This window comes from Dysidea avara, chromosome 5 (assembly GCF_963678975.1).
Source record: "Dysidea avara chromosome 5, odDysAvar1.4, whole genome shotgun sequence".
NCBI classification, from domain to species: domain Eukaryota; kingdom Metazoa; phylum Porifera; class Demospongiae; order Dictyoceratida; family Dysideidae; genus Dysidea; species Dysidea avara.
Window position 1 is genome coordinate 8,414,043 of NC_089276.1, and position 26,981 is coordinate 8,441,023.

Sequence of the window (26,981 nt, forward strand, 5' to 3'; positions counted from 1 at the left end):
CATGTTACATTTTTAGCAGGACAGTGGTCTCTAACATGACTTTTACCACATCTGGAGCACAGCGACACTTTTGTCTTAATGCGGGTAGGGTTACCTGTAGGTTTCTATTTAACATATTCCAGTGTGCATTCTTCCTTCTTTAGAAATGATTGTTACTCCTTAACTGCCTTCCTTTCGCGAACGAGTTTCTTGGCCTTCTCTAGGGTTAATGATTCATCCATCTGGAGTCGTTCTAACAAACTACTATCACTGATGCCGACTTCTAGCTGGTCTTGTATCATCTATTCTTTTATGTGTGCTGTACTCGCAGTGTTCTATCAAATTATAGAGACTAGTGATATATTGTTCAATGGATTCCTCTCTCAGCTTGCACTCTGGCATTGAAACAGGAATGTTCAAATATCACGTTTTTTGCATCTTAAAATGGCTGTCAAATTTCCCAAGCACCTTGGCATATTTCTTGTGATTATCACCAGAAATGTTTGTCGAAGTAAGGATATCATCAGCTTTTTTCCCAAACAATACAGAAGTGTACTAACTTGTCTTTCTTCATCTTCTGTACACAATCTCCAGACGCTTCTTGAAACTGTTCAAAGCATCGATGCCACTTGGGCCATTCATCGGGAGAACTGAAGTTAAATGGTGGTGGAGGCTGGAGAGATGCATTGTACGTAGAGCTTGAAGCAGTCATTTTACTAATTTCAGAAGGCCACTTCTGACACCATGTATCACGGTTTTCCAAGTTCTTGCAATGCCAAACATCATGTGCTGTACAAGCATGTGCATGCACAGTTGTTCAACAGTGGATTTTCAGTGATGACTACTGACTCACAGGACTTTAAGCATGCCTACGCATACAACTCGACAGCCACAGAGCATTACACATACATTTAAAGAACTGCACATACTGAAACAATATTAGTGCATGACGCTTTGCATTGCAAATACTTGGAAAACTGTGATAACATGTGCTCACCATCAAGGCTCAACTCAGAATATTAAGCTATGGGGAAGGGGGGCAAAGTAAGCCACTTCAGATTCTAGGGGGGTCTGGGGGCATGCTCCCACAGGAAAATTTAGGTGTATATACTCAAGTTTGGTGAAATTTTACTGTGATTCCATTGAATATTGACCATTCAATTATACAACTTTGGGATCAATTAAACCTTTCCATTTCTCAAGGTTTAGGTATAAACCTAGGGGGGGCAATAGCTAACCCAGGGGGGCCTGTGCCCCCCCCCCCTCCCCCCTAGATTAACCCCTGACCATTACTAATTGACTCAATAGCACATGCGTGCAATATAATTAGAATACAACTACAGGATGTGTCAGTATGATATAACAACTAGTGATGCATGCACGTGTGTGAGTCAACCAGTTCAGTCCATACAACAAAAACTATCCCTGGAGAAGCTAAAACAATATTCACAATTAAGCAAATAAATGTGTGGAATTATGTTCTTTCTGTTGGGGGAAAAGACAGTTAAAAGCAAGCTTCAAAGCCCTGTTAGCCCACCTATGGTTGCTTTTCGGGCTTGCAATCCCAAAGCTGACCATATGCAGCTCTGGGGCTTTAGTTGGGAAAAAAATCATGCTGTAAAAAGGGTATATACAACTATTAGAAAAGCTAAGGACTGTAAAAAAACTGCTGTCAGTTTAAATTGATTGTTATCAAAATCATCACTGCCTTTTCATGACAGCCATCTTTCACTTTGCAATTTTTTTAATTTGCTGTATTTATTTTGTATTTTGGAAACTATTTTTTTGATAAGTGGTATCACTTGTACACATATTAGGTATCGCAATCACTGGAGCATCTAATATTAGTACTGATTTAGTTAGTAGTAATCAAATTACTGACTACTCATTTGTTACTCAACCTATTACACTTGATCGATTTAATGCTGCTCTTCGTTGCGCTTCTGGACTGGGACCTTCTGGTGCAGAATTTAATACTGCATTAGGTGAATGGTTTTTTAATGGAGCTCGATTACATTTTTTTACTTTAAGAAATTACAATGGATCAGGACTTAGAGCACGTGGAGCACATAATAAGTTATATCCAGGAGTGATCAACTTAGATCTGTGTGGAAAATTCACTACTACTGAAGAAGGTGTGTTTGAATGTCGAATGATGAACAGTTCAATGATGGAACAGACCATAAGGGTGGGTGTGTACTTTGGTGGAAGAAGTGAGTCACTTGATATGTACCCATCATCTCATTGTTAACCATCTTTCATCTCTCTACACAGCTGCTCCAATAATAGACCTTCCATCTCCATCTACTGTAACAGTTGCTGTTGGTGATTCCCTCACATTGTCCTGTACCTCACGAGGTTCTCCCCCAGACATATTCACATGGAGGAAGGATAGTGATTCAATAAAACAGTCCACTAATATCACTACAGTGACTTATACTAATACAAGTGCAGTGTTCCGTGCTGACTACTCCATTAATAATGTTACTACAAGTGATAGTGGAACATACACATGTACTGTGACTAATCCTATTGGAAGTGATAACAAGACTACCACTGTTAATGTTATTGGTTAGTACTGTTTATTTAACAAGCATGTTATATGTAATCTGTACTCTAAAAATGTATAATTTGTATCTTTCTAAAATACTGTGCACAAAATTAATTATAGGTAAAGATATGATCTAACTTTTGTCTTGAAATGCATGTGATGTGTGCTATATAGCAGCCATCTCAAATAGGTTTCTAGCGAAACAATGGTGCATTTAATATGGCTAAGTTTTTGTGCTATAGTTGGCCCTATATTAGACATGCATGACATTCCACTGTTGTGTGTATAGCATAGATGTACAGTATAATGCTAAATGATTTAATAATGCATGTGGGTATTCACATGTAGCTGTTGGTCCTCCTGATAATGTCAGAACTACAGTGACATCATCTCGTAGTGTTGAGGTCACATGGGACCAATCCCCAACAACTGATGTTACTGGCTACCTCATCTCATATACCACTACTACTTCATATATCAGTATTAGTAGTAGGAGTGGAAGTGTGATGGTGACTGGTCGTAGTACTACAAGTGTTACTCTCACCAATCTGGAGGAGAACACTCTCTATACCATCACTGTACAAACTGATAGTAGTGGTACACTTAGTGTTAATAGTGATGTAGTGTCAGTAACAACATGGACAGATGGTAAGTGACACATAATATGATGTGAGAGAAGCTCATGTTATAACTCCACAGTTCCTAGTTCACCACCACAGAATGTGATGGTAACAAGTGTTAACCCATCATCACTGAGGGTGTTATGGCAACCACCACCAGAAATAGATCATAATGGAGTAATTACTGGTTATGTAATTGAATACACTAGGGTTGGGTCTAATGATAACATTAATGAAATTGTTCCTAGTGGAACTACACTTACAATATCAGGACTAGCACCATTTGTTGATTACTCAGTGAGAGTTACTGCTATGACTGTTAATGGTACTGGATCATTTAGTGATGCTGTAGAACAAACTTCAGGACAAGATAGTAGGTTAGATTACATAAGAATGTATTTTTAGATTGATGCTTTTTCAGGGCCCACTGTACCAAGGTCATTAATGGTGGTCAGTGTTACTGGTACCACAGCTACATTGTCATGGATGACACCTGATCCACCTAATGGGATGATTACTCAATATGAATTACAATATAGAATATGCACAGATGGAAGTAATACTACACTACAACCATTGAACAATGAAGTTACACATACAGTAACTGGTCTAGCTGTTAACACTGAGTACTGCTTTAGAGTGAGAGCATTCACTGTTATACCATTAGGACCTGGTCCATGGACTGATAAAGCTAGGGGAAGGACTTGTAAGTTACACAAGATGTACAAGATTATCATGTAGTAATATCTTGTACTGTAGATGGTCCTCCTACTAATATCAATGCTGTGACATTGTCACCTCATAGTATTGAGGTCACATGGGATCCACCAGTAGCTAATGTTGATGATGTTGATGGTTACATCATATCATATGATGGTGTGGAGTTTTTTGCTGATGATGACAGTAAAACAGTGGGTAGATCATCTACTAGGGATATTATTAATGGATTAGAAGAGTTTGTCAATTATGACATCACAGTACTAGCAGTGTATAATACACTTAATGTTTCTACTACCAGTTCAGTGAGAGTGATGACTTGGTCAGATGGTAAGTGAAGTGTTACAAGTAATTATACTATCGGTATACTGTGATAGGTGCAAGAATATTATTTTGAGGTTGATATCATTGTTTAGTTGAATTGTATGGTGCTTTCAGCTATATTTAAGGATAAACTACTGTAACATATATTTTATAATTATAACACGGCTATGAGAGATATGACAAAAATATACGCACAAGTGCCCTGCGGGAGTGCGTATACTTTGTCATATCCTGAGTAATCATGTTATAACTGCTATATTCTACACTTCAGTAGATGAAATGATTATAGATAGCAATTTATACCTGTTGAAGATCGAAATTAGTAGAAGATCAGATATTTTAGACTCTTTAGTGGTGCCACGCCCATCTACTCACAATTAGTGAGTTATCCATGAAGGAGACAAGATCTCATGGAAAATTCTTCTCCTTGCCCAGGTGAATAATTCTTGGTTGATTTAGGTGCTCATTATTAGAGAGTTGTTTACCATTTAGATAAGGATTTTGCGGAATATGCGAAGTTATACCATATATGGTAAGCATAGACACAAAGCATGGTATATCACTTATATACCACAGCACAGCGCTTTTTATCTCAACCACAGGTGTGGTATATTATATAGTTATACAACGGCCACGAGTGCTCTGCCCGATATAAACGCACGAGCTTGAGGGCCATTAGGCCTGAAGGCAAGTGTGTTTATACAGGCAGAGCACGAGTGCACGTTGTATAACTGTTATGTACCACTCACCTAATAGGTGGGGAGAGTCTCACAAGACAGCTGTAACACTTATAAAGGCTAGGTTTCTAACATCGATTCTGGGTAACCAAGCCAGACGTTGCGATGACGTTCCCCTTGCAGTACTGCAGCCACCTGAGATATTGAAAGCTAGTACGCTATGGGTTATATCACTAACCTGCATTTGCTGTTCGACTCTCATCATGTAGTGCTCAGCATGCCAGCGTGCCATATAGACTAAGCACCAGACTAATCACCATAGTGATTCTCTCGAGCGAAAAAAAGCAGCTAAATAGACGGTTTAAGTAAACAAAACCTAACTACTAAACGATACTAGTCTAATTCTTACTATTTACACTGGCTAAACTCGAATCTGGTGGCATGACAAAGCTGGTTCCCACAATCGAACATAAAGGTTAGTATTATTTAGAATATATTTGTTTTATTGAGTCATTGTCGAAGTGGACTACAGTTTAATCTGGGCTAAGATGGCACCAGGCTAGTAAGGTGTATAAGTACGTTTATATATGTAGACTAGAGTTATGGCCACCCGCGTTGGCTTTTTCAATCGCCATTGGCTGCATGCTTGAAAACATTATACGTATTGGTGATGTTATGGCCCACAATCGACCTTTACATGTCAGGTTATAAAAGAATTCGAGTGATCTGTGAAGTGCCTTTCCACCTATTAGGTGAGGTGTCGTAGTGGTCTTCGCCACCGGCACTTGTGCTATGCTGCACAAAACCGCAGCCAGTGCAATATCTGTATATTGCGCTGCGATCGGTGCATTATAACTTATAATGCACTCGCTGCGGTCTGCAGCAGTGCAATATACAAATTATGGCACTGGCGGTGCCTTTGAACTGCCCACGCAGAGTGGTACATATATATATGTACAAGTACACAGAAAAATTTGGAATTTTCAACTAGAGTAGGGACCATAGCACATCGATAAAAAGTACTGAAACAAGTTGGAGTAGTGCACGATATTAAATCACAGTAAAACAATAAGAAGTGTTATATCCCTACTGTGCTCAAGATACCATAAAGGAAATGCACAGTAGGGATATAACACTTCTTATTGTTTTACTGTGATTTAATATCGTGCACTACTCCAACTTGTTTCAGTACTTTTTATCGATGTGCTATGGTCCCTACTCTAGTTGAAAATTCCAAATTTTTCTGTGTACTTGTTTGTTAACTTTTTTTGGAAATAATTATTATGACTGGTGAATCCACATATATCACATCTGAAATGGCACTGCGCGCCCCAATTATCATCTGAAAAGTGAAGTATCCATTACGCTTCGTTGTCAGCTTTGTGCAACCCGTTACGCAGCATTATGAATCAAGAACTATTCAAAAAGCACCTCTGCAATCCACGCATACCAAAAGAAATAGTGCCGCGCCCCCGGTTATATCAATTATCATCTGAAAAGTGAAGTATCCATTACGCTTCGTTGTTGGCTATGTTCAACCCGTTACACAGCAGTACGAATCAAGAATTGTTTGAAAAGCACCTCTGCTATCAAAATAGCCACTATGACAAATACAGACGATTTCTATTACGCGGAAGGGAAGCCATCACATGCTATTGCCAAATTGACACTTTTTGCTGTCAGCAAAGATGAATGGGACACAAAGGAGGACACTGGTAAGTCCATGAAGAATGCATTGTACGTACTGTGGTATGCCAAAAGGCACCTGTTGGGGCCGAAGCGACGTTGAACAGTAAAACAATCAAGCCCGTAGCTTTAGCCATTATCGAGTTATGCTTGTCTGAAGGAATCAGTCAGTCAGTCACTAGAAAATTCCGTCAAATAAATTATTTTAAAAATTCCCTAGCAACTTGTTGAAAGCGTTTCGGGTTGATCTGAAAGCTTGTTTGGGCTTAGTTTTACCTAACCAATACTGCCTCATCGTCGTCAGGGGAAATTGAGGCTGTTTTTTGGGTGATATTTTTCGTGGGCCATGCCTACTCCTTTGTGGTCCCTACTATACAGTTACTATCGTACTGTATGATAATGTCCATTGAAATAATAGCATTTACTTACATTGATAATTTGTTTTGGTAATATAGCCATTGTACTACCAAGAGTCAATATAGTGCCCCCCCCCCCCCCCACCACTATTATTATGAACTCTTGGTAGTACTGCCTAGTGAAAAAGTTTTACAGAAGATCTTTTGCAATTCATTAAATAACTGCAATGATATTATACTGTCAATTAATTTGTAATGTTACAAATTACAAGTACACAAAAAAATTTAGAATTTTCAACTCGAGTAGGGACTATAGCGCATTGATAAAAAGTACTGAAACAAGCTGGAGTAGTGCATGATATTAAATCACAGTAAAACAATAAGAAGTGTTATATCCCTACTGTGCATTTCCATTAGGGTATCTTGAACACAGTTAGGGATATATCACTTCTTATTGTTTTACTGTGATTTAATATCGTGCACTACTCCAACTTGTTTCAGTACTTTTTATTGATGTGCTATGGTTCCCACTCTAGTTGAAAATTCCAAAATTATTTTGTGTATATACTTGTTTGTTAACTTTTTTTTGTAAAATTATTATGATTGGTGCATACCGCATCAAAAGAAAAAAATGGTGCCACGCACCCTAGCTATCAATTATCATCTCAAAAGTGAAGTATTTATTACGCTTTGTTGTCAGCTATGTTCAACCCATTACACAGCATTATGAATTATGAACTGTTCGAAAAGCACCTCTGCAATCAAAGTGGGCACGTGTCAGGCTGAAGCAATGCTGAACAGTGAAAAAATCAAGCCTATAGCCTTAGCTGTTATCAAGTTACGCTTGTCTGAAGTAGTGTTCTGTGATATAGTGGTAATACCGTTTATCATGATAAATTATCATAACCGATTATCATACCGTGACAGCCTTTGATAACTGATATATCAAAATACCGGTATATCGATGAATACCAGCAAAGGATTGCTTTTAACCCAGCCTTTGGTGTTTAATTATCCAATTTGTTAATGGATTAGCAGACACTCCCTAAACAAAAACTTGAGGTAGTCACATTACAACACATACCTACTAGAGGTGTACCGATGTGGTTTTTTTGCATGTACCGATATCCGATATTGATGTCACCAAAAGAAGCCGATAACCGATAATTGATCCGATATTTGCATTGTAGTTAAAAGTGTACATTTACCTACCCTACAACAACATGTGCATGTATTCATTGCTATACTCTGCCTGTGGTGGTATACAGCTTGGGTTTCTATTGTGCAATCCAGACAATTAGGCACCCACAAACATTTTTATGTATACTCCCATGAAGCCTTATACGGATATTTCTGCATTACTCTGCATTCTAATGGTTTCTGAGAAAGCTGGTACAGCAAGTTTCCTTGGTTATTCTGTGACCCTTATTTTTATTACAAGGTACTCTATAACTGCTTCATTTATAAAGACTGTGATAAGCTTTCCAGCAACAGACAGTAGAATCGCGTGTATTTATATGGCTTCTCGTAGCATATCGCTTGTTTCAGAGTGAATAATAAGCCACTGGCACTAAAGAGCCACATGAATAACGTAAAAAACCAATGCACAATCCGTTTATGTACAAACTATTGCTAGTGTATAAATATCGGTAGCGATATCGGTCCTCCTGTTGTTCTGTACCGATACCGATATTGGTAAAAATTACCATATTGGTGGCCGATATTATAGCCGATCCGATTATCGGTACACCTCTAATACCTACTTGTACTGAACTATATATTGTTTGATTTTAGGGATGCATACCGCTTCATACTAGGCCCAAGAAATGATGCAATATTTACAATAACAAGCTAACTATATATTGATATACCATGATATTTTCCTGTTACTAATACCATGTATTCAAATTTCAATACTGCCAAGCACTAGTCTGAAGGAATCAGTCAGTCAGTCACTAGAAAATTAATTCTGTTTAATATAGCAACTAGTTGAAAGCATTTTGGGTCAATCTGAAGGCTTGTTTGGGTTTAGTTTTACCTAACCAATACTGCCTCATCGTCATCAGGGAAAAGTGAGGTGGTGATGTTTTTGTGGGCCACGCCCAAACTTTTGTGGTACCAACTATACAGTACTATCGTACTGTATGATAGTCTCATTACAGCCATTTCTTAGCCGCCACCTTTGATTCATACTAGCCTAATTTGGAAGGTCACACTTTTTACAGCAGGGTTGTTTTGGATTAGATATCTTTTTTGTATTTGCTGGTTTTTGTCTATCTTTTTTTCCTATAGGAAAACAGAAGAACTAAAGAAATTTATACTATTTTGAAATTTTGTATTATTTTTATTTCATATCAGTTACTGATCGCTGAACGTCACATGTATATAGGGATCTTGAAACATACTTGGTACATGCATGGTTGATTTTCATGCCGTTATAACCATTACATTACTGAAGGTTTGTACTTCAATACGTAGTTATCTGACATGTGCTTAGCTGGTAGGCGTGACAACTAATAGCAGCAAGGCTGACTGCTCTATTAGCCGAATGCTTATAATAGTACTCTTATGTATGTTTGGTAAGCCTGACTGTTTATTTTAAAAAGTTTTAAAGTAGTAGTAGGGCTGTAATAGAGTTCACATTTTTTCTGATACGATGCACAGAGAATGTTCTAGAACAGTCTAGAGTTTCCTTGGATAGACCTATGAAATTGAATTCTGTTGCAGTACACTAGAACTATCATTTATAAGGTAGAAATTCAGTGAGGTGAGCAAATGATAGCAGTAGCGGAGTGGTAAAAGGCTTGGGTGTATAGGTGTGGAGGTTCCTGGTTCAAACCCTGAACAATTTTTTTGACGTTTTTCGTGCAAGTATTTTTTTACTTACTGGTGACTGTTCTATTAGAGTATCTTGATCACACTTGTTTCACATGTTTGGTTTTTGCTTTATATCTCCTTAGCTAATGCTCTCAGTATTTTCAAATCACAAAAGGTTGCAAATGGTGCTATGATGATTAGCTTATCTGCATACCAATTCTTAAGGTGTTTCTGTCATTAATTTACCCTGCAGGCATGACAAAATATTGCACTTGTAATTTGGAAAACCATTCATAACCTCTACGATAAATGCACCATAATATGTTCTTTATACCCTCCAAATTTGAAAAGAATCCAGTAAGGCTTGCATGAGTTATGGAAATTTTTGCAAATGGTGAAAAAATTAAATTAGTGGCAGAAGAAAAATACAAAGAAAATATGATGAACTTTGAAGGCACATCATATCTCAATAACCACCAGATCAATTTATCTCAAATTTGGAATGGAAGATGTCCACCCTCAGGAATTTTTTGCAGAAAATTTGCCTATTTTCGTTTAGCCATTACTGAGGTACAAAGGCGTGAAAATAACATTTTCTTGGTTTCTATATAATGCACACTTATCTGTCGCACACTTGAATGCATTGGCTTTCCTTGGCTGCACAACACACTATTGAGTGTCTTGATCATGACAATATTCTTAATGTACAGCATATATAGTCACAGTAATATGCTGATACATATCAAAGTAATGACACAGCAGTTCTACCATAGTCAGATTAGTCTCTTACCTAATGCTCTACTGGCAAAGGAGTCTTCTTGCAATGAACAGGAATGAAAGCATTTAAATGTTGATCTTCTCCAATCTGCTGTACTGACATAAATGTATACCTTTCTTCAAGGCTGCTGAAGTAAATGCTCCCTTACTGAATAGACCATAAACATGTTTGTATTTAACCCTGTGTCCTTTTGTAGATTTTTAATCCAGTGTGCCATTCTCTGGGTTGTAATTGGTTTATGTGGTTTAATATGAGACTGAAAGAAAGGTGCTGGTTGGTCTGAGGGCACTTTCTGAAACTTATGAGTCATTGTACAAATGGTAAGGCTGAAGTCTTTCCAAAACTCTAGCTGCCAAGTGCTGTCACCTGATAATTTCAAGACAGCTATTCTCAGCATGTTAAAACACAGTGTTGCTTTCCCTTGGGGGATCTTTGCAGTGAAGGAGAAGAAGGAAAGTTTCACTGCTAGGTATAGTAACATGGGATATGATACTTGGTTCTACCACTAACACAACTGTGGCCTGTTTTGCCAGGAATCTGTCTATTAGAGCAAAGGGAGGAAATACTTGACCCTCTAGATGCTTGGAAAGTATCGATCATCTAAGTATGGCTTACTTGTCCAGTTGGTTGTTCAGTCAAGTGGCAGATAAGTCTATTTTGCATGGGCCCTATATAGGTAAGCACAAACCTCGTGTGATAATTTCACTTTGAGCTTTCACTCTGATGAAGTCTGCACTACCCTGGATTCCTGGTTTGCTCAGGCCTGGTAGATGAGAACATGAAAGGGTAATTCCTTTTGGAGACACCAGTCCCACATCTGGTGTCAGGTCAAGCAGTCCCTCCCATTAAACTGACATATGTATGCTGGGACTGATGTGTTGAACATTTTCAGATGGACATGGACATTTTCATGATTGCCTGGACTGCAGACATATTTGCCATCAGCTCCAACACATTAACGTGTTGTTTTGCTCTTGAACCGATCACTGGCCACCAGTCCTTACAACTGCACACCGGTCCATTTTGTCACCATCTTTAGGGATGGTTGAACAATGTCTCTTCCATTCCAGGCAATCAGCTGATCCTTCCACCACTGTAGATCCTGTTTGTCTACTTGGACTAAGGTCACCATGTGTAAAATGATTTAAACCTCACACTGAGTGACTTTATTCTGAACTGTTGCATTTGGCAGCAGGCTCCAAGGACTGCCAGTAGGCTTCAAGGACTGCCAGTAATGTTGATATCATTCTGCCAGTTGGTGAATGGCCACACCGTGTTGCTCCAAAATACTTTGGAGCATCTGACTGAACTTCATTACCACTGAGTCCAGCATATATAAAGCCTTGCAACTGGATCTGCTAAATCCAGCCATCCCACAGGTACAGAGGTCCTTTGGCAATAGGTTGATGTGCATCAGTGTTGTAACCTTTGCTGTTATTGAGTTACACCTGTCTGAAGGTATTAGTGAGTAAATAAGTCAGTCAGTCAGTAGATAAGTCAGTAGGAAATCCAACTAAATGAAAATTATTATGATTTCAAGTTGCACTGAAGACGTTTTAGGCTTGATTATACTGCCAAGGCTTCATAAAGGTATTGTGATATGGCTTCTAAGTGGAAACCTTCTCGTACTATATATACAGTACTAACATGCTGTATGATATAAATCTTACTGGTGTGTTATGACTAGTACACTAGTCTATAGAGCTTACATGAAACTGGTCTACATATTTCAAAAGTACAATGCATATGTATATATACATATATATGTGTAAGAGTTAAAGTACTGCCGCAAGTGATATACATCAAATATAGTTTGTAAAAGAGTGGATGAGAGGCAAATATAGCACGAGGCAAAACCGAGTGCTATATTTTTCAAGACCACTCTTTGAGTGCTACATTTGACGTATAACATGAGCCTAGGCAGTGCTTTAACTGGTATAGAGAACTGTTGACTTGAGGTACACACAAGACACACGAAAAAATTAGAAACTCACGGAGTAGTATTTGTCATCTTAGGCATTGCGCCTGTGCTGTACCTGCATTAATCATTTTCTGGACGTTGATGAGTCTAGTCCGTCTTCTTAACAACTAAAAGTTTTGATTGTTATACTTAATAAGTGATATTCCTAGGACTTGTCTGGTTATGTGAATAAAATGTAGTAAGAATGTTCGCTGCTGCTGACCACAAGCAACCATCATTGAAATTTTCAAGTATGTCTATAAATTAAATCCAGTGGTTCTAGTCTTACTGGTTGGGTTGACTGGTCAGCCAGCACAGCACAGGCTATCAGCCTAGACTGGCTTGGTTGACTGGCCAGATTATTCACTCAAAACGGGCTATTAGCCTGCAAATAGGCCTGACAGTTCTATAACTACCTAATATAGAACTGTGGGTCTATCAAAGTGTTCTATAACTGCCCAATATACAGTGGAAACTCTCTTATCCGGGCGGTCTGGTACATACTACTGTCCGTATCTCAGAAATGTCCGTAACTAAGAATAACATGCTATTATGCTAGAATGACTAACTTAAAGACAAGTAATGTTGTTATTGCTATCAGTTAGTGGTATGCAGTTTAGTGGGCAGAGAGAGAAGTCACTACAGAGCATTCATGGTCACTCCCCTGGGCTGTAAAAATCTATTATCACCTAGCAACCAAGTGATAGTTATTATAAGTAGAATAAACAAGCCACCAAACAAGTAAACAGCAACCTTTAGGCTCCCTCCTTGTGCTTTCATCTAAGCCAAACTCCGTTATGGTCAATAAACTACAAGCCACATAACCAATTTGGGATGTCCAGACAATGGAGGTGCCCAGATAATAGAGGTCCGGATAAGGGAGGTTCCACTGTAGAACAGTTGCGTTCTGTATGGCTTTATAGAATCGTTTTTTGCTTTGAAAGTTCTTTATATTTTACTGATCATCTGTCGTTTAGTAAATATCAATTAATCAAAACCTAGAAGCTATACTGAGCCTAGTCTAACCTGTAAACCCAAACCCACAACTAAATGCTCCATGTTGTTCAATATAACAAGTCAAAGCTGATATTGCCCAAGATATTGCTCTTACAATATGCAAGTTAAACCCTGAGTGGTGCCTTTGAATGCCCATGCTAAAGTGGTATAATATATGTACTGGTTATCTGGTATAGAGAACTAGTGTTATCACCGGTAGAATAGGTATTGCGCCTGTGTTTCGCTGTGCTGCGCCTTCATTAGTCGTTTCGTGAGTCAAGTCCACCTTCTCAATAACTACAAGTTTTCAATTGTGGTATTTTAATAAGCATATTTCTGTGATATTCCTAGGACTCATCCATTTATGTGAACAAAACATAATAAGAACGTTCACTGCTGCTGACCACAAGCAACCATCATTGAAATCTTCAAGTGTGTCTATAAATTAAATCCAGTGGTTTTGCTCTTACTGGTTGGGTTGACTGGTCAGCCAGCACAGTTAGACTATCATCCTACACTGGCTTGGTTGATTGGTTGTACTGGCCAGAATGAGTGATTACTCACTAAAAGTAGGCTATCAGCCTGCAAAATAGACCTGGCCGTTCTATAACTACCTGATATAGAACTGTGGTCTAATTAATAAAGTGTTCTATTACTGCCCAATATAGAACACTTGTGCTTGTGTGGTGAATATAGAACACTTTTTTTGCTTTGATCCTCCCACGCAAAGTTCTTTATATATATATATATATCCACACAAATACAGCCGTATATATATATATCCACACAAAAACAGCCAAGCTGTGAAAAAATGGTGTGGCCTTAAAAAGTCTGGGTGAAAAAAGTTGTGAAATCAAAGGTGGTGGCCAAGAAATGGCTGCAATAATGTTAATGCTAATAAATTTTAACAATGCACACAGCCATTATTAAAATCTTTTAGCATTAACATCATTACAGCCATTTCTTGGCTGCCACCTTTGATTTCACAACTTTTATCACCCAGGCTTTTTAAGGCCGCACCATTTTTTCACAGCTTGGCTGTTTTTGTGTGGATTTAACTTCTTTTTGTATTTTATAAGGCCCTAAAACCAACCTATGGCTGACTTTAAGGTTTGGTTTACTCACATTTCTTCTTTTCTATGCAGACACAATGATGATTATTGAAGACAGACTTATAAATGTATTGCATTGCATGATTTACTTCAATATTTGATAATATACTCTAATAAAGCGCACATTTTTAAGGACTTCTAATTGAACATACATAGAATGTTCTAGAACAATCTAGTACTTCTATTGGTAGATATATGAAATTGCAAACATTTAAATATAAGCAGATTTAAACTAGAAATTTCATTTATAAAGCAGAAATTAAGTGAGGTGATCAGCCAAGATAGCAGTGATTCAGTGGGTAAGGATGCAGGTGTTAGGTATGGAGGTCCCTGGTTCAAACTTTTGAAAGCTTTTTTCTCTCGACATTTTTGTACACCTTTTTTACCCCGTGGTGGCTGCTCTATTAGAGTATCTCAATCGTGCGATTTTACACTTGTTTGGTTTTTTCTTTATAACTTTGTTGCTGCAACTCTATTGCTATTCAAACTATCAAAAGGCACTGCTACGATTATCAGCCTATCTACATACCAATTTTCAAGTTATTCCTATACTTGGTTTACCCTGTAGCCGTGACAAAAGTTTGATATTTTATTTTACGTAAATAAACACTCATAACTCCTTGGATATTCCTCAGATTCAAGGTATGTTCCACTTCCAAGGAAATGATGGACCTATTTTCATCCACTTTTGGATATTTTTTTACTCTGTGATATATCCTTCCAATTTTGGATGGAAATAGCTCATTTTCCTATATAGTGACGAAAATCTACAATAAGGTTCCAAGGGTTCTGTTCATCCAGTTTTGGAACAATCTGTACCAAATTTATGCTGGTCATCCAATTTTGGAATAATCTGTACCAAATTTATATCCATCCAAAATTGGATGGTTCTGGTCCAATTTTGGAATAATCTGTACCAAATTAATGTCAAGCAAACTCAGGATTGCAAAGAATCAAAGGATACATTGGTATACATGGAAGCTGATAATTTTAAGTTTCATGTCAAGTTGTTCTTGGCTTGCAAAAACATGGCCATTCAAAAAACTTTAAATTTATAGCATTATGACTTTGTTAATTAGCACACTAGCTCTATGTACACATGCACACATTATCAACCAAGTATCTATGTAAAGTATGCAGGTATGTAATCAGAAAACTAATCAGCATATATTTACAGTCTGAAAATAACAAATCATACAATCCAACTTATACGTCATTGTTCACTATCATACAGTACGGTAGTACAGTATAATAAGGATCATGAAGGTTTTCACAAAAAATATTGACCAGAAACCAGCCTCACAATACCTTCATAGTGCCTTGGCAGCATTGTTGAGGTATAACATAGCTGACTTCATTAAATTAATTAATAATTATATAAATCCCTTTGTTACTTGAATTATTTTTATAAAATCCAAAAATTTTTATAAAATCCCAAAATCCCAAACAATAATCGCTTGTGTGACCTATGCGTGTAACGTGTGAAAGCCATCTTTCAATTAACGCTAAACAGTATGTACCATTCAATAGACTTTGTGCTCTTTTTTTTTGCCCCATTTCTCTTCATTGACAGCTCAAGATGTCGATTCCTGGTAGCATGTAGTGGCTTCCCTATCTGTAATCACCCATATTTTCCATAACCCCTGTAGCTGGATTAATTGCAGAGGCACTTCTCTCCATTTGTAATGCTGTGTAACAGGCAGAACATGCCTGAAAATGAAGTGTAATGGCCACTTCACTATTCAGTAATTGATTATTGGGGCGCACACTCAGATGCAAAATTAATTTGATGGCATGAATGTATGCATCATGGAGTTATCTTTCTTTGTGTCCCATTTCTTTTTGCTGGCAGTGTAAGGTGTTAATTAGCAGTAGTGAATTAATGGTTTCATTTGTAAATGAAAATCATCTGTAATTTTTGCACCATGCCTTAAACAGTAGAAGTAAGCAATTTGTTCTAACTTATCATCCGCCAAGAGCACAGTACAAGGAATTTTAAGCTTCACTTTGGATCATAGATATAAAAACTGATGAACAAGGAAGATCATGCATTTAGTTCTGCAGGTATGCTAATGGCAAAATTGGATTACCAGAACCATCCAATTATGGATGGATATAAATTTTGTACAGATTATTCCAAAATGGATGAACAGAACTATCCAATTTTGGAACCTTATTGTAGATTTTTGTCACTATATAGGAAAATGAGCTATTTCCATCCAAAATTGGAAGGATATATCACAGAGTAAAAAAAAATCCAATAGTGGATGAAAATAGGTCCACCATTTCCTTCCATTTTTTGAAGTGGAACATATATGGTATTCACAGCAAACTTGGTACGTGAATCCACTGTTACATGCTTTTCATTTGTGCCAAAAAAGATTGAGGCAATCGACTTACATGTTTGTGTTTTATAGCAATTTTTGCAAAGTGTGCGAAAATAAATCAAAGCCCCCATAGCCCCCCTGTATGGTATAAGAAGAAAAAATGAAGAAATTAAAATGAAACTTTGAACGCCCATATCTCGCAAATGGCTGTTGTGAATTTAATCAAATTTGTAGTGTGGCCTATCCTACCTGGTGGACAGCTATAATGCAAAAATGGTGTGCTTTGGAGAAGGGGCCATGGAGCTATGCATGTGTGAAAAAACTGTTTTCTTTCTCTCTGTCAATATACTCATGGTGTGGTGCGCTGGCTTTCTTGGCCGCACGATACACTACCGTGTATCTTGATATATACTGCGCTCAATGTCTTCAAATAGCATAGGGGGAAAGGGAGCTGTAGCCCCTGTCAAAGTGATCATGGAGGTGCTTATTAGCCCCTGTAAATTTACCTATTGCTGTCATTAAGCAAATGTGCTGATTGTATTACACCAAGTAGCTAATTATACAAATGCTTACTTACCAAATATCGATATATCCTAATAGAACAGTCACTATAATACAACACTTGTCAAATTTAATGTTAATGACGACTGCTGAAATTACTCTCAGATTCAATTTTGATATAGTTTAATTCTCAAAAATTTCCTGGAGGGAGGGGGGCGTGCCCTCCAACCCCTATATAGGTCCACTGGCCTCAAGATCGCGATACCCTAATAAGGCATTCACCCTAATGCAACAGTCAAGCTAATATTTATAGTATTCTGATGAACTGCTGTGAAATCACTCTCGGATTCAATCTCAGAGGGCCTAATTTCAAAATGTCTTGGCCCTCAGACCTGGTAGTGTGTAGATATGTCATTCCCTAGCTACACCCCAGCCCCTCCCATTGTGTCTCTCCTGCTCCTGTGTTATATATATTATCGTGAAACATGTAATTTGTTACAAAATAGCTAACCATAACACTTTTCTGTGAAATGGATTAAATAATGGAGTCTCCACTATTTGTAAAATTTAACCAATATTTAGGAACTAAATTTTAATATATTATTTAGATCCAAGTGGTCCACCACGTGATATCACGTTAAATGGTACTGATTCAGCAATGTTGTCAGTAACATATAGACTGCCATTAGCAAGGTTTCTCAATGGTGATGTGACTGGATATGTAATCAGATACACCAGAGTGGGTAGTGGTGTATCACAAATGATGAGTATTAGTGACAGACGTAAAGGGGTTCGTACATCAGTAATACAAGGATTAGTGGTATTTACAAACTATTCAGTAGAAGTGGCTGCTGTTAATGTCAATGGAACTGGACCATTCAGTGATCCTGTGACTGGATTGTCTGGACAAGATAGTCAGTGGATTGGTTTAATGTACTTAATTTTATACACTTACCTTATAGGACCTGCTACTGGACCACATTCACTTACAGCAGATACTATCCAGTCAAGATTTGTGACATTGTCATGGATGCCACCTGATACTCCTAATGGGATCATCATACAATATGAAGTACAGTATAGTGTTAACAGTACAACATCACTTATTAACTTCACTGATACACTGATGGGCACTGTTGAAGGATTATCACCTGGTACAATATATACTGTACAAATAAGAGCATATACTAGAGTGGGAGCAGGACCATTCAGTAGCAGTGTAACTGTGGTGACTTTACCAGAATGTAAGCTCATATGCATGCATTATGTGCCTTTATCCCCCACTTTTAATAATTATCTCTTATATAGCACCTGCTTCTGTTGCTGACATCACAGCACCTGTACAGTCGATATCATCCTCAATGTTAACAATAAACTGGATGGAGCCTGATGCACCAAATGGTGTTATTACTCACTACACAGTGTTCTACCTGCCAGTAAGTGGTCCCTATGGTCCTATTATGACTAGTAATAGGAGGAAGAGACAACTAGTACAAGATGGAGAGTTTGCTAAGGATTTTACTGGAACTTCTGGTACACTAACTAATCTTAATGGATCAGTGACATACAGGATTCAAGTGTCAGCTGTTGCATTGTACAATGAAGAGGAGCTATTGGGAAGTCGATCAACCTCAAAAATGATAACTACATCTGAAGGAAGTGAGTTATTTAAATATCAGCTTGTATCAAATGGTACGGTAGTGCTGTTTAAGTGGGGATCACCTCAAAAATTCATGTGCCACCCAAAACTCCACCTTTGAAAATCATCTTAGAAACATCTTACACAATGAATATCACCTTTATGGAATAGTACTTGTCCATATAATCTATATTACAGCATTAAATATAGCAAAACACTTACAGGTGGCCAGATATACAATTTAAAAAAAATGATATAACTTTAATTTTAGTCTCACTGCCTCACTGATTGACCACAGTTGCAAGGCTAGAGGCCAAACGAAGCAGCACACGGCCACCATTTTATACCAAAATAACAAACTCACCAGTGAGTTGTGCCTTTTGGGGTTCTGATGAGTGTAGGCCCTCTGCGCCTTGTCTTTTCTTCTATCTTCAATCAGGCTACTTGTCTTCTTTTTCATCCAATGAAACCATATCGGGGCATTAATTACCACCCTGTATCTGCTCCTCTCCTCCACACTCATTGTCCCACTTCCCACTTGACTTAATGTTTTAGTGTATTGTTATGTAATATGTACTTTTTAATAATTAACATTAAATTAAAGAAAAGGAAAGTCTTCACTTTGCTCAACAGTGGGCAGAGAAGCAAACTCTGCCCAATCCTGTAATGATGGAATTGTTGCCATTACTGATGCAGTATTATATACCACGTTGAACATCAATAGCAATATTCTGAATCAAAAATTGGGTGGCCCTATTATCCCCAGACTACTCCATTACCCAGGAACCTATCTGCCGCACCAACGAACGTGCACATGCACCCAGGATCTCAACACACGGAGGGGAGAAGCAAAAAGGTGGAGTTAAAGAAGAAGAATACCTTCTGATCTTAGCTGACTCTGCAGAGTTTGCCAGCCGGCTGGCACCACTTGTAGAAGTAGACAAATTAGATGGGGCAAGGGTGTCTGAAAGCCCCAATACAAGGATAAGTCTGGTCACAAAGGAATCAATGACATTCCATCCAGTCACTTACCATCCTCACGACACACACTGACAGGCTCCAAAACAGCAAGTACACCTCCAGACACAAGAACAAGATAATGGTTTCATTCACTACAGCATGCCAAGGAATACAGCCTCCACTACGCCTGCAAGACAAACCATGAGTACCAAAAACATCAACTTTACTACCACAACCACATGTATGTTTGACAACGATGGAAACACCAAGATGTAGACCAAGAGCAATCCTCAAAAAACTCATTATCCAGGTTAGTGCCCAAGGAAGGTACAGGGAGAGCACCAAGCCATGTACCAGACTCTGAAGAGGAAACTGACAATACAGTGAGCGAGCCTTTGTTTTAGCATCAGAGGCAGAGTCCAAAAGAGATGAAAAATGGTGTTCATAAAGAGTTCATCTCAACCATGTTGAAGATATCTGCAGTCCTCAGGGAGCATAGGATACTCAGCAGACTACTGGTTCGCGACCACACCCATCAAATAAAGATCTACATGGACTAATAGCAATAGAGTACAGAGACCACACCTCTTAACAATCTAGTTAACAGTAAACAAGATGACTTACCCTTTATTAGTCTAGCTAGCTGCATACCCCTTGGCTGACTCAAGATACTCTAATACAACAGTCGACACTCTAATATGACAGTCATGTGCGATATTATAGTAGAACAGTCACAAGTTACACTGCTACAACAAAAACTAATAAACTAGTATTTTTTAAAAAATGTTAATTAAAAATGAGGTAGGGATCTATGTAATAAAAAGTAATGAAACAAGAGATGAATGATGGTATTACAGCATAGCTCGCTGGAACGTCCCCCCTACTTTGGCAGATTAGCTATAACAATTATATTGTTCAATGCCAAAGTAGGGACTTCCCACCAAGCTATGCTGTAATACCATCACCCATCTATTGTTTCACTACTTTTTATTGCATATGTACGTAGATCCCTACCCCATTTTTAAATTAAAAACACTAGTTCACTATGATTTCTTGTTAATGTTGTGTAGCTCCCACTGAGCCTTGTGATATTGTTTCTACTAATGTAACACAATCAAGTATATTCCTCACATGGCAGAGACCTGATCCTCCTAATGGACTTATCACTAACTACACAGTAAGTAATGACCATGTCATGTTTTGTAGTATATAGTTTTACATGTTTCTTGTGTAGGTGTCATATAATGCTATGGTAACATACTACAATCAAGACACTTGTAAAATTGAAGCATTTGATTTGAATAATTTTACTAGTGTTGAACTCAGTGATGACAATATTTCAGCTTCACTGAATTTTACTGATCTGAGACTTGGTACAGAGTACCAGTTCACCATTGTGGCTTATACCAATGTGGGACCAGGACCTGAAGCAATGATCTCAGTGTCTACACTACCTGATGGTAATCATAGATAGTTTATAAAAGATCTACAAATTGTGGCCTGCTGAGAATTTTTTTGTCATAATTTTAACAGTGCGTGGTTTGTAGTTTTACATTTGTATGCACATACAATTCATACCCCAAGTAGAACTGTCTGTATACAGTTATTCACCTTTATTTCCCTGTTATTTTTAATAGTCTTTTAAGTGAGGTTGCTATGTATTCCACAAGCACTCTCACATGAGTGAAGGCTAGGTGGTGGGTGGAGGGATTCTAGTAGCACACAAAAATGGATGAGGAAGACAATGAAAACCCAGAAGCTAATGTAGTATGTCACAGAGCGTAGGATGTCACAGAGCATACGAAACACTTTAAAGGCAATTTTGTACCTTCACACATAATTTTATGCTAATGCCACTATGGCGAGCATTCCTCACTTGGCGTACCTTAGCTATAGTGGTATATAGTTAATATAAACACATTGTTTTCAATATGTAGCTAACTCAATGATGACATATATGTTTCAAAGCAGTCACTGTCTGCTCAGAAAATTTTCCTTGTAAAGTGCCCCATTTCGTGTAATTTAAAATTAAGAAACCTATTATTTTTTTATCTCTATTAATGCTTGTGAATTTTATTTATTTATTGATGTATATTGTATGCTATAGCTCCTCCTATACCCCTCACTCCACAAATATCAAGAACTACTGCTACTACTATAGGAATAGAAATACAACAAGCATCTGATGTAAATGGTCCTATCATGTAAGTGACTAAGAAAATTTTTGTTTCCCTCATGTACACCAGAACTGCCTGGCCGTGAAAAAAATGTAACTTTTAAACATTTAGGATAAATAGGTTGTAAGATCAACAGTGGTGGTTAAGAAATGGTTGCAGTTATGTTAATGTCAGTCAATTTAAGTAATGACTGTAGATTAACTACTTTAGAGTAAGAAATAAGGAATTAGTATTAAGTAAAAGAAATGATCTGTAGAATAAAGCAACAGAAAAAGGATGGATTGATTCTTTATTGGAGAGGCTAGATTTCAAGGAATTACTGGCTGATTTGAATTGTATGTAGTTGTTATAATTGCACTATTGTATAAGAGAATTATGGGCTAATTTGTTCATGCCGTCATTGGCATACCAAAATATTAAGGTTTTACAGCACAAGTGCTGAAGGTCTAAAATATCCTGACTGGGCCTAGGCAGCCTTGATCCTTCAGCCATCTAATTTATGCTCAAACACTTATAGGAGTCTCCCAGGTGGTCAGTCTTGTTAATTTCATGTATTTGTATCCATAGGAACTCTAGAGAGTGACTTATTATCTCATGTGTACATTAGATTATTAAGGCTTATCCCCCGTACAAAATACAGTCTTGTAGGAATGAATCATTATTACTGTATTTAATACAATACTACGTAGGTATTATGCTGTTATCATGATGATTGATGGAGGTGCAGTCTGTAGCATAGATATGGAGGATCTTGGTCCCTTTAATAGGGAGGATGCTGATATAGCTAACAGTAATGGTCAACCTTACACCTATATTGCTGGCATAGTAGAGACTAGTGATATCAGCAACTATCCTTATCCGTACATAGTGGGGGATGAGAGTAGGTCAAGTATTGGTGGAGTAAATCATGAGAATGTTCTATTGCGATCTAACACAATGTATGCTTTATTGGTCAGAGCACATACTAGTGATGACCTGGTGAGTCAGTGCATGTACTGTATTGTATAATGGGGAGAAGATTAACATTATCTGCATGAAGCCTTTTCATTGCTTTCTAAAGTTTCAAACTCACTATCAATAAATTTTGCTGTAAACCATGATTCATTGTGAGCAACTACACTGTATATCATTAAGTGATTTCTATTCTTTAGTAATTTAGACTATATACCTATATCGTGACAACCAATGATAACAGGGATCCAAATTGGTCTAGTAACAGCCAAAAAAACTGCTTAGAAGTGACTAGCAATGATTCAGTGAATTAAAGATTTGGCTGTATAATAGCAGCTGCAAGGGATTGTCTTGTTCAAAAACAAATCATGAATTACACTTGTGTAGGAGAAGCATGTGATGCTATAAATAATTTTTTAAAATACTAACTATACAGGATCTACTTGTATCACAATTATACTTAAGGTATTGATGCTACACATGATATGACCTACTTGACAATAATACAAGCATGAAGATGCAAGCTTTATATTATAAATATGACCCAGCGTCATTAACTATCTGGTTATATTGCAAAATTAATGCCCACAATACCAAAACTTGGAGTAGAGTATTAACACTTGTTGTCATGATTCTGGGTATTATCGATAGTATCACACAGTTCTAATTCATGTGCTAAAATGTAGTGCAAGAATCATGATTTAGCTACATACGTGGAAACCAAAGTAGGAATTTCTCACAAAACTATGTGATGCCATCATGTTTGTTGCTTAATGTACTGGCTGTTGTATTAGATAGGCTGATTACTGTATTAAGCTGGCAAAGTTGATTCACAGTCTAAAGATAAAGCATGAAATCATTCTCATTTTTCATAAAGTGTGCCATGATTCTCAAAGACATTGCTCAACTGCAGTTCAACTATCAATTAGTCTTTGCTGTTTCACTAGAGACCCACAAGAAGGCTCAAAGCTTGGATAGCAGGGAGTCAGGTTCAACCAAATAGCTTAACATAAACTGACACAAAGATATGACCACATCGGTCATGAATTTCTTTCTCTTGTCTCACGTACCGAGTAGATATAATTATTTGCTTATGGAACAAATGGTCTAGTTGTTTTACAATGTACACACTCTTACTTTCATGACTCAGCTGTGCCTGACTGTTTAATGAATGTGCATTTGACTGTTGTAAGAATATATTGAACTTTAGAAGTGAAGAGGTTAGGGCTCTTGTGAAGTGTGGTTTCTGCCCACTTTGCTATACTTACTGTATGTATATATTCTATACTGTATGTACTAACTCTATCATTGTGAAATAGCGTAAATCAAGAAAATTTAAGTGTAGAAAATTTTTGTCTATTAAAATTTTGATGCAACAAATTTTCGTCATTGGCATAACCAACAAAATTTTGACGGAATACGTAACGTTAATATTTGTAGGCGCAAATTGTTAAAATAATTAGTCATTTTTATTTTTGTCGACATTTTTTGATGGCGAATTTTTCCTGATTTACGGTACATTTTTCATGTAATGTGGTAAAGTAGAGAGTAATGAAAATTTTGATGCAACTTTAAAATAGCATGTAAGTAGTGATGATAAACTGTGAATTAAGTATACGGTATATATCTCATTATTGTTAGACTATGGTATGGCTCATTTACAGGTTTACTAAATCACTTAGTCACCTGACATGCTCACTTAGTCACCTAACATGCTCACTTAGTCACCTAACATGTTCACTTAGTAACCCGCCCTCAAGCAATTATGTACATGATAAATAATTATAACACGAAAGGCACACTGCAGTACTTGATAATACTGTAATAGTCTTCTTCTCTGTGTTCCACAAATAATTCTGGACAAATAGTAGACTAAATGGCATATGTACTGTAGCTCTAGCTGTTACTTTGGTTACCGGTCGAATAATTATTTTTGTGGGTGTTGTGAGGACTTCAGGAAGAAACCGTTCCGTTGTTCTGCATTGCTCTTTCACCCCACACTCATGCTGTGGCTATAAAGGTATGTACTTTAAACCATAGTCTAAATAAGTTAGACACCGCGACCAACGGGAACTAAGCAATTTAGTAAACCCCTCTGGCCCTTAGTAGCGCCCTCGCTGTGCTCGGGATGCTACAGCCTCGGGCCATCGGGTCACTAAATCACTTAGTTCCCTTGGTCTTGGTGTCTAACTATTATGTGTTCGTAGCAAGACTTTCATAAGCACCAGGAAGGTAACAGTCACTGCCATTTGTATTTCCTGCATAGTAACATTAAAAAGTTACAGTGGACCAAATTTTTTTCAGTTTTTTGTAACTGTATTTAATTAATGCTTTTATGAACAGTTTGTAAAATCAAAAATTAACAAGTTTTGACATCAGATACATTTAAACTCTTCCGTGAAGATATTTTCACTGCATAAAGTGTATCTATGGTAATTTTAATGGTGCCATTACATTTTGGAGATTCCAACTATTAAGTACTACCATACTTATTGATAACCAATTGTGTGGATACACAACTAACATGACGTTGTTTGTACGTTTCCTTACAGTTCTCTACAAGTGCAGCTCAGACTGTTACTACTGCAGGTAAGTAGCAGAATAGTTTAAATCTTTAACTGTACAGTTTAGAATTTGATTAAGTGCACATTTCGTGTTAATTTCCATCCATAAACTCCAGCAGTTTGATGTTTTTAGTGGAATATACAGGTTGACTTTAAATTACCAGTAATGAAATTCCTTTCCACTATTTTTTGATATGAGCTAGCTTTATAAGAGGATACTGCTGTATAAGGGAATCCCAAAATATGTAATCAGTGAAGATCTTTGATGTCATCTGTCACTTAAAACTTTACACCTTATTGTTATAGGGACTTCAGAATCATCTGACAGTGACAACAGCTACAATATTGTCTTCATTGTCTTGTCTATTATTTCATTTATGGTAAACATACTTCTGATTGTTGTGATCATCTGCTTGTGCTTTGTGATAAGACTAAAGAAATTCAGTTACTCACCAAACACGTAAGCTATTATCACTTTAGAGTGATTATACTGTTTTGTGAAACAGGACTGACCATGAGTATGATGCAGTAGAATTACGGTCAAAAGATGCTAAAACATTTTCCTCATCTGATGCTGAATATGAGATACCATCAATTGGTAGTATAGATACAAAACCAAGAGGAGGAAAAGTAGATTTTGTGAAACTTCAAGCAAACCCTGCCTATCGAGCTACCAATAACAACACAGACTATAAACAGTAATGGTTCAGACAGTTATTATAACTATTGTTTCAACTAAATGTACAGAACTTTAATAGAAACTAAACCTTAACATGTGTGCAATGAATGTACTGGTCATACACTAGGCAATGGTAATATTCTCCTCCTACAGTATTTGGGTACATGTAATATACACTGTACTTCTTGCTATAATCGTAGCTAACACATGCACACAGTGTATACAAGGAGTTACTCTATTTACCAAATGAGTAATATTTTAAAAAGTCATAACCTGTAATAGAACAATCACTGTAACAAAATGCTTTAACTGAACTCTGTGGACAGTAAGAGGGTGTTGTATTAGCTTGTTGCATAATGTGTTGTACTACTACCTGTTTAACTAGGTCAGGTGCCAATGATCCAGTTCAAATGATGGGTCAGGTGCCAATGATCCAGTTCAAATGATGGGTCAGTTGCAACACAAGATTACATCATTACAGGGTACATGATTGTTTTAAATTGCACTTGTAACCAGCTGATGTTTTATATAATTTTGTTTACTGGAGATCAATTGTTTTGATACTGCCATAAAGTCAGCATTAATTTTCAATGCGACTATTGTATTAGAG

The 26,981-nt window shown here is 37.3% G+C and overlaps 1 protein-coding gene across 2 annotated transcripts in view; it reads left to right on the forward strand.

Moving 5' to 3' along the window:
* Window positions 1-26,641, forward strand: part of LOC136255608 (receptor-type tyrosine-protein phosphatase F-like) — a 52,808-nt gene extending 26,167 nt beyond the window's left edge. For both annotated transcript variants that reach the window (XM_066048412.1, XM_066048411.1), the window contains 16 exons: window positions 1,797-2,192; window positions 2,254-2,550; window positions 2,879-3,178; window positions 3,230-3,523; window positions 3,572-3,856; window positions 3,910-4,197; window positions 18,010-18,315; window positions 18,364-18,645; window positions 18,710-19,060; window positions 21,071-21,177; window positions 21,235-21,460; window positions 22,108-22,204; window positions 22,867-23,155; window positions 25,681-25,717; window positions 25,999-26,152; window positions 26,199-26,641. In XM_066048412.1, the coding sequence (XP_065904484.1) occupies window positions 1,797-2,192; window positions 2,254-2,550; window positions 2,879-3,178; window positions 3,230-3,523; window positions 3,572-3,856; window positions 3,910-4,197; window positions 18,010-18,315; window positions 18,364-18,645; window positions 18,710-19,060; window positions 21,071-21,177; window positions 21,235-21,460; window positions 22,108-22,204; window positions 22,867-23,155; window positions 25,681-25,717; window positions 25,999-26,152; window positions 26,199-26,394 (3,905 nt within the window). In that variant the 3' untranslated portion in view covers window positions 26,395-26,641. The remainder of the gene's footprint in view (window positions 1-1,796; window positions 2,193-2,253; window positions 2,551-2,878; window positions 3,179-3,229; window positions 3,524-3,571; window positions 3,857-3,909; window positions 4,198-18,009; window positions 18,316-18,363; window positions 18,646-18,709; window positions 19,061-21,070; window positions 21,178-21,234; window positions 21,461-22,107; window positions 22,205-22,866; window positions 23,156-25,680; window positions 25,718-25,998; window positions 26,153-26,198) is intronic.
* The last annotated feature ends 340 nt before the right edge of the window (window positions 26,642-26,981 follow it).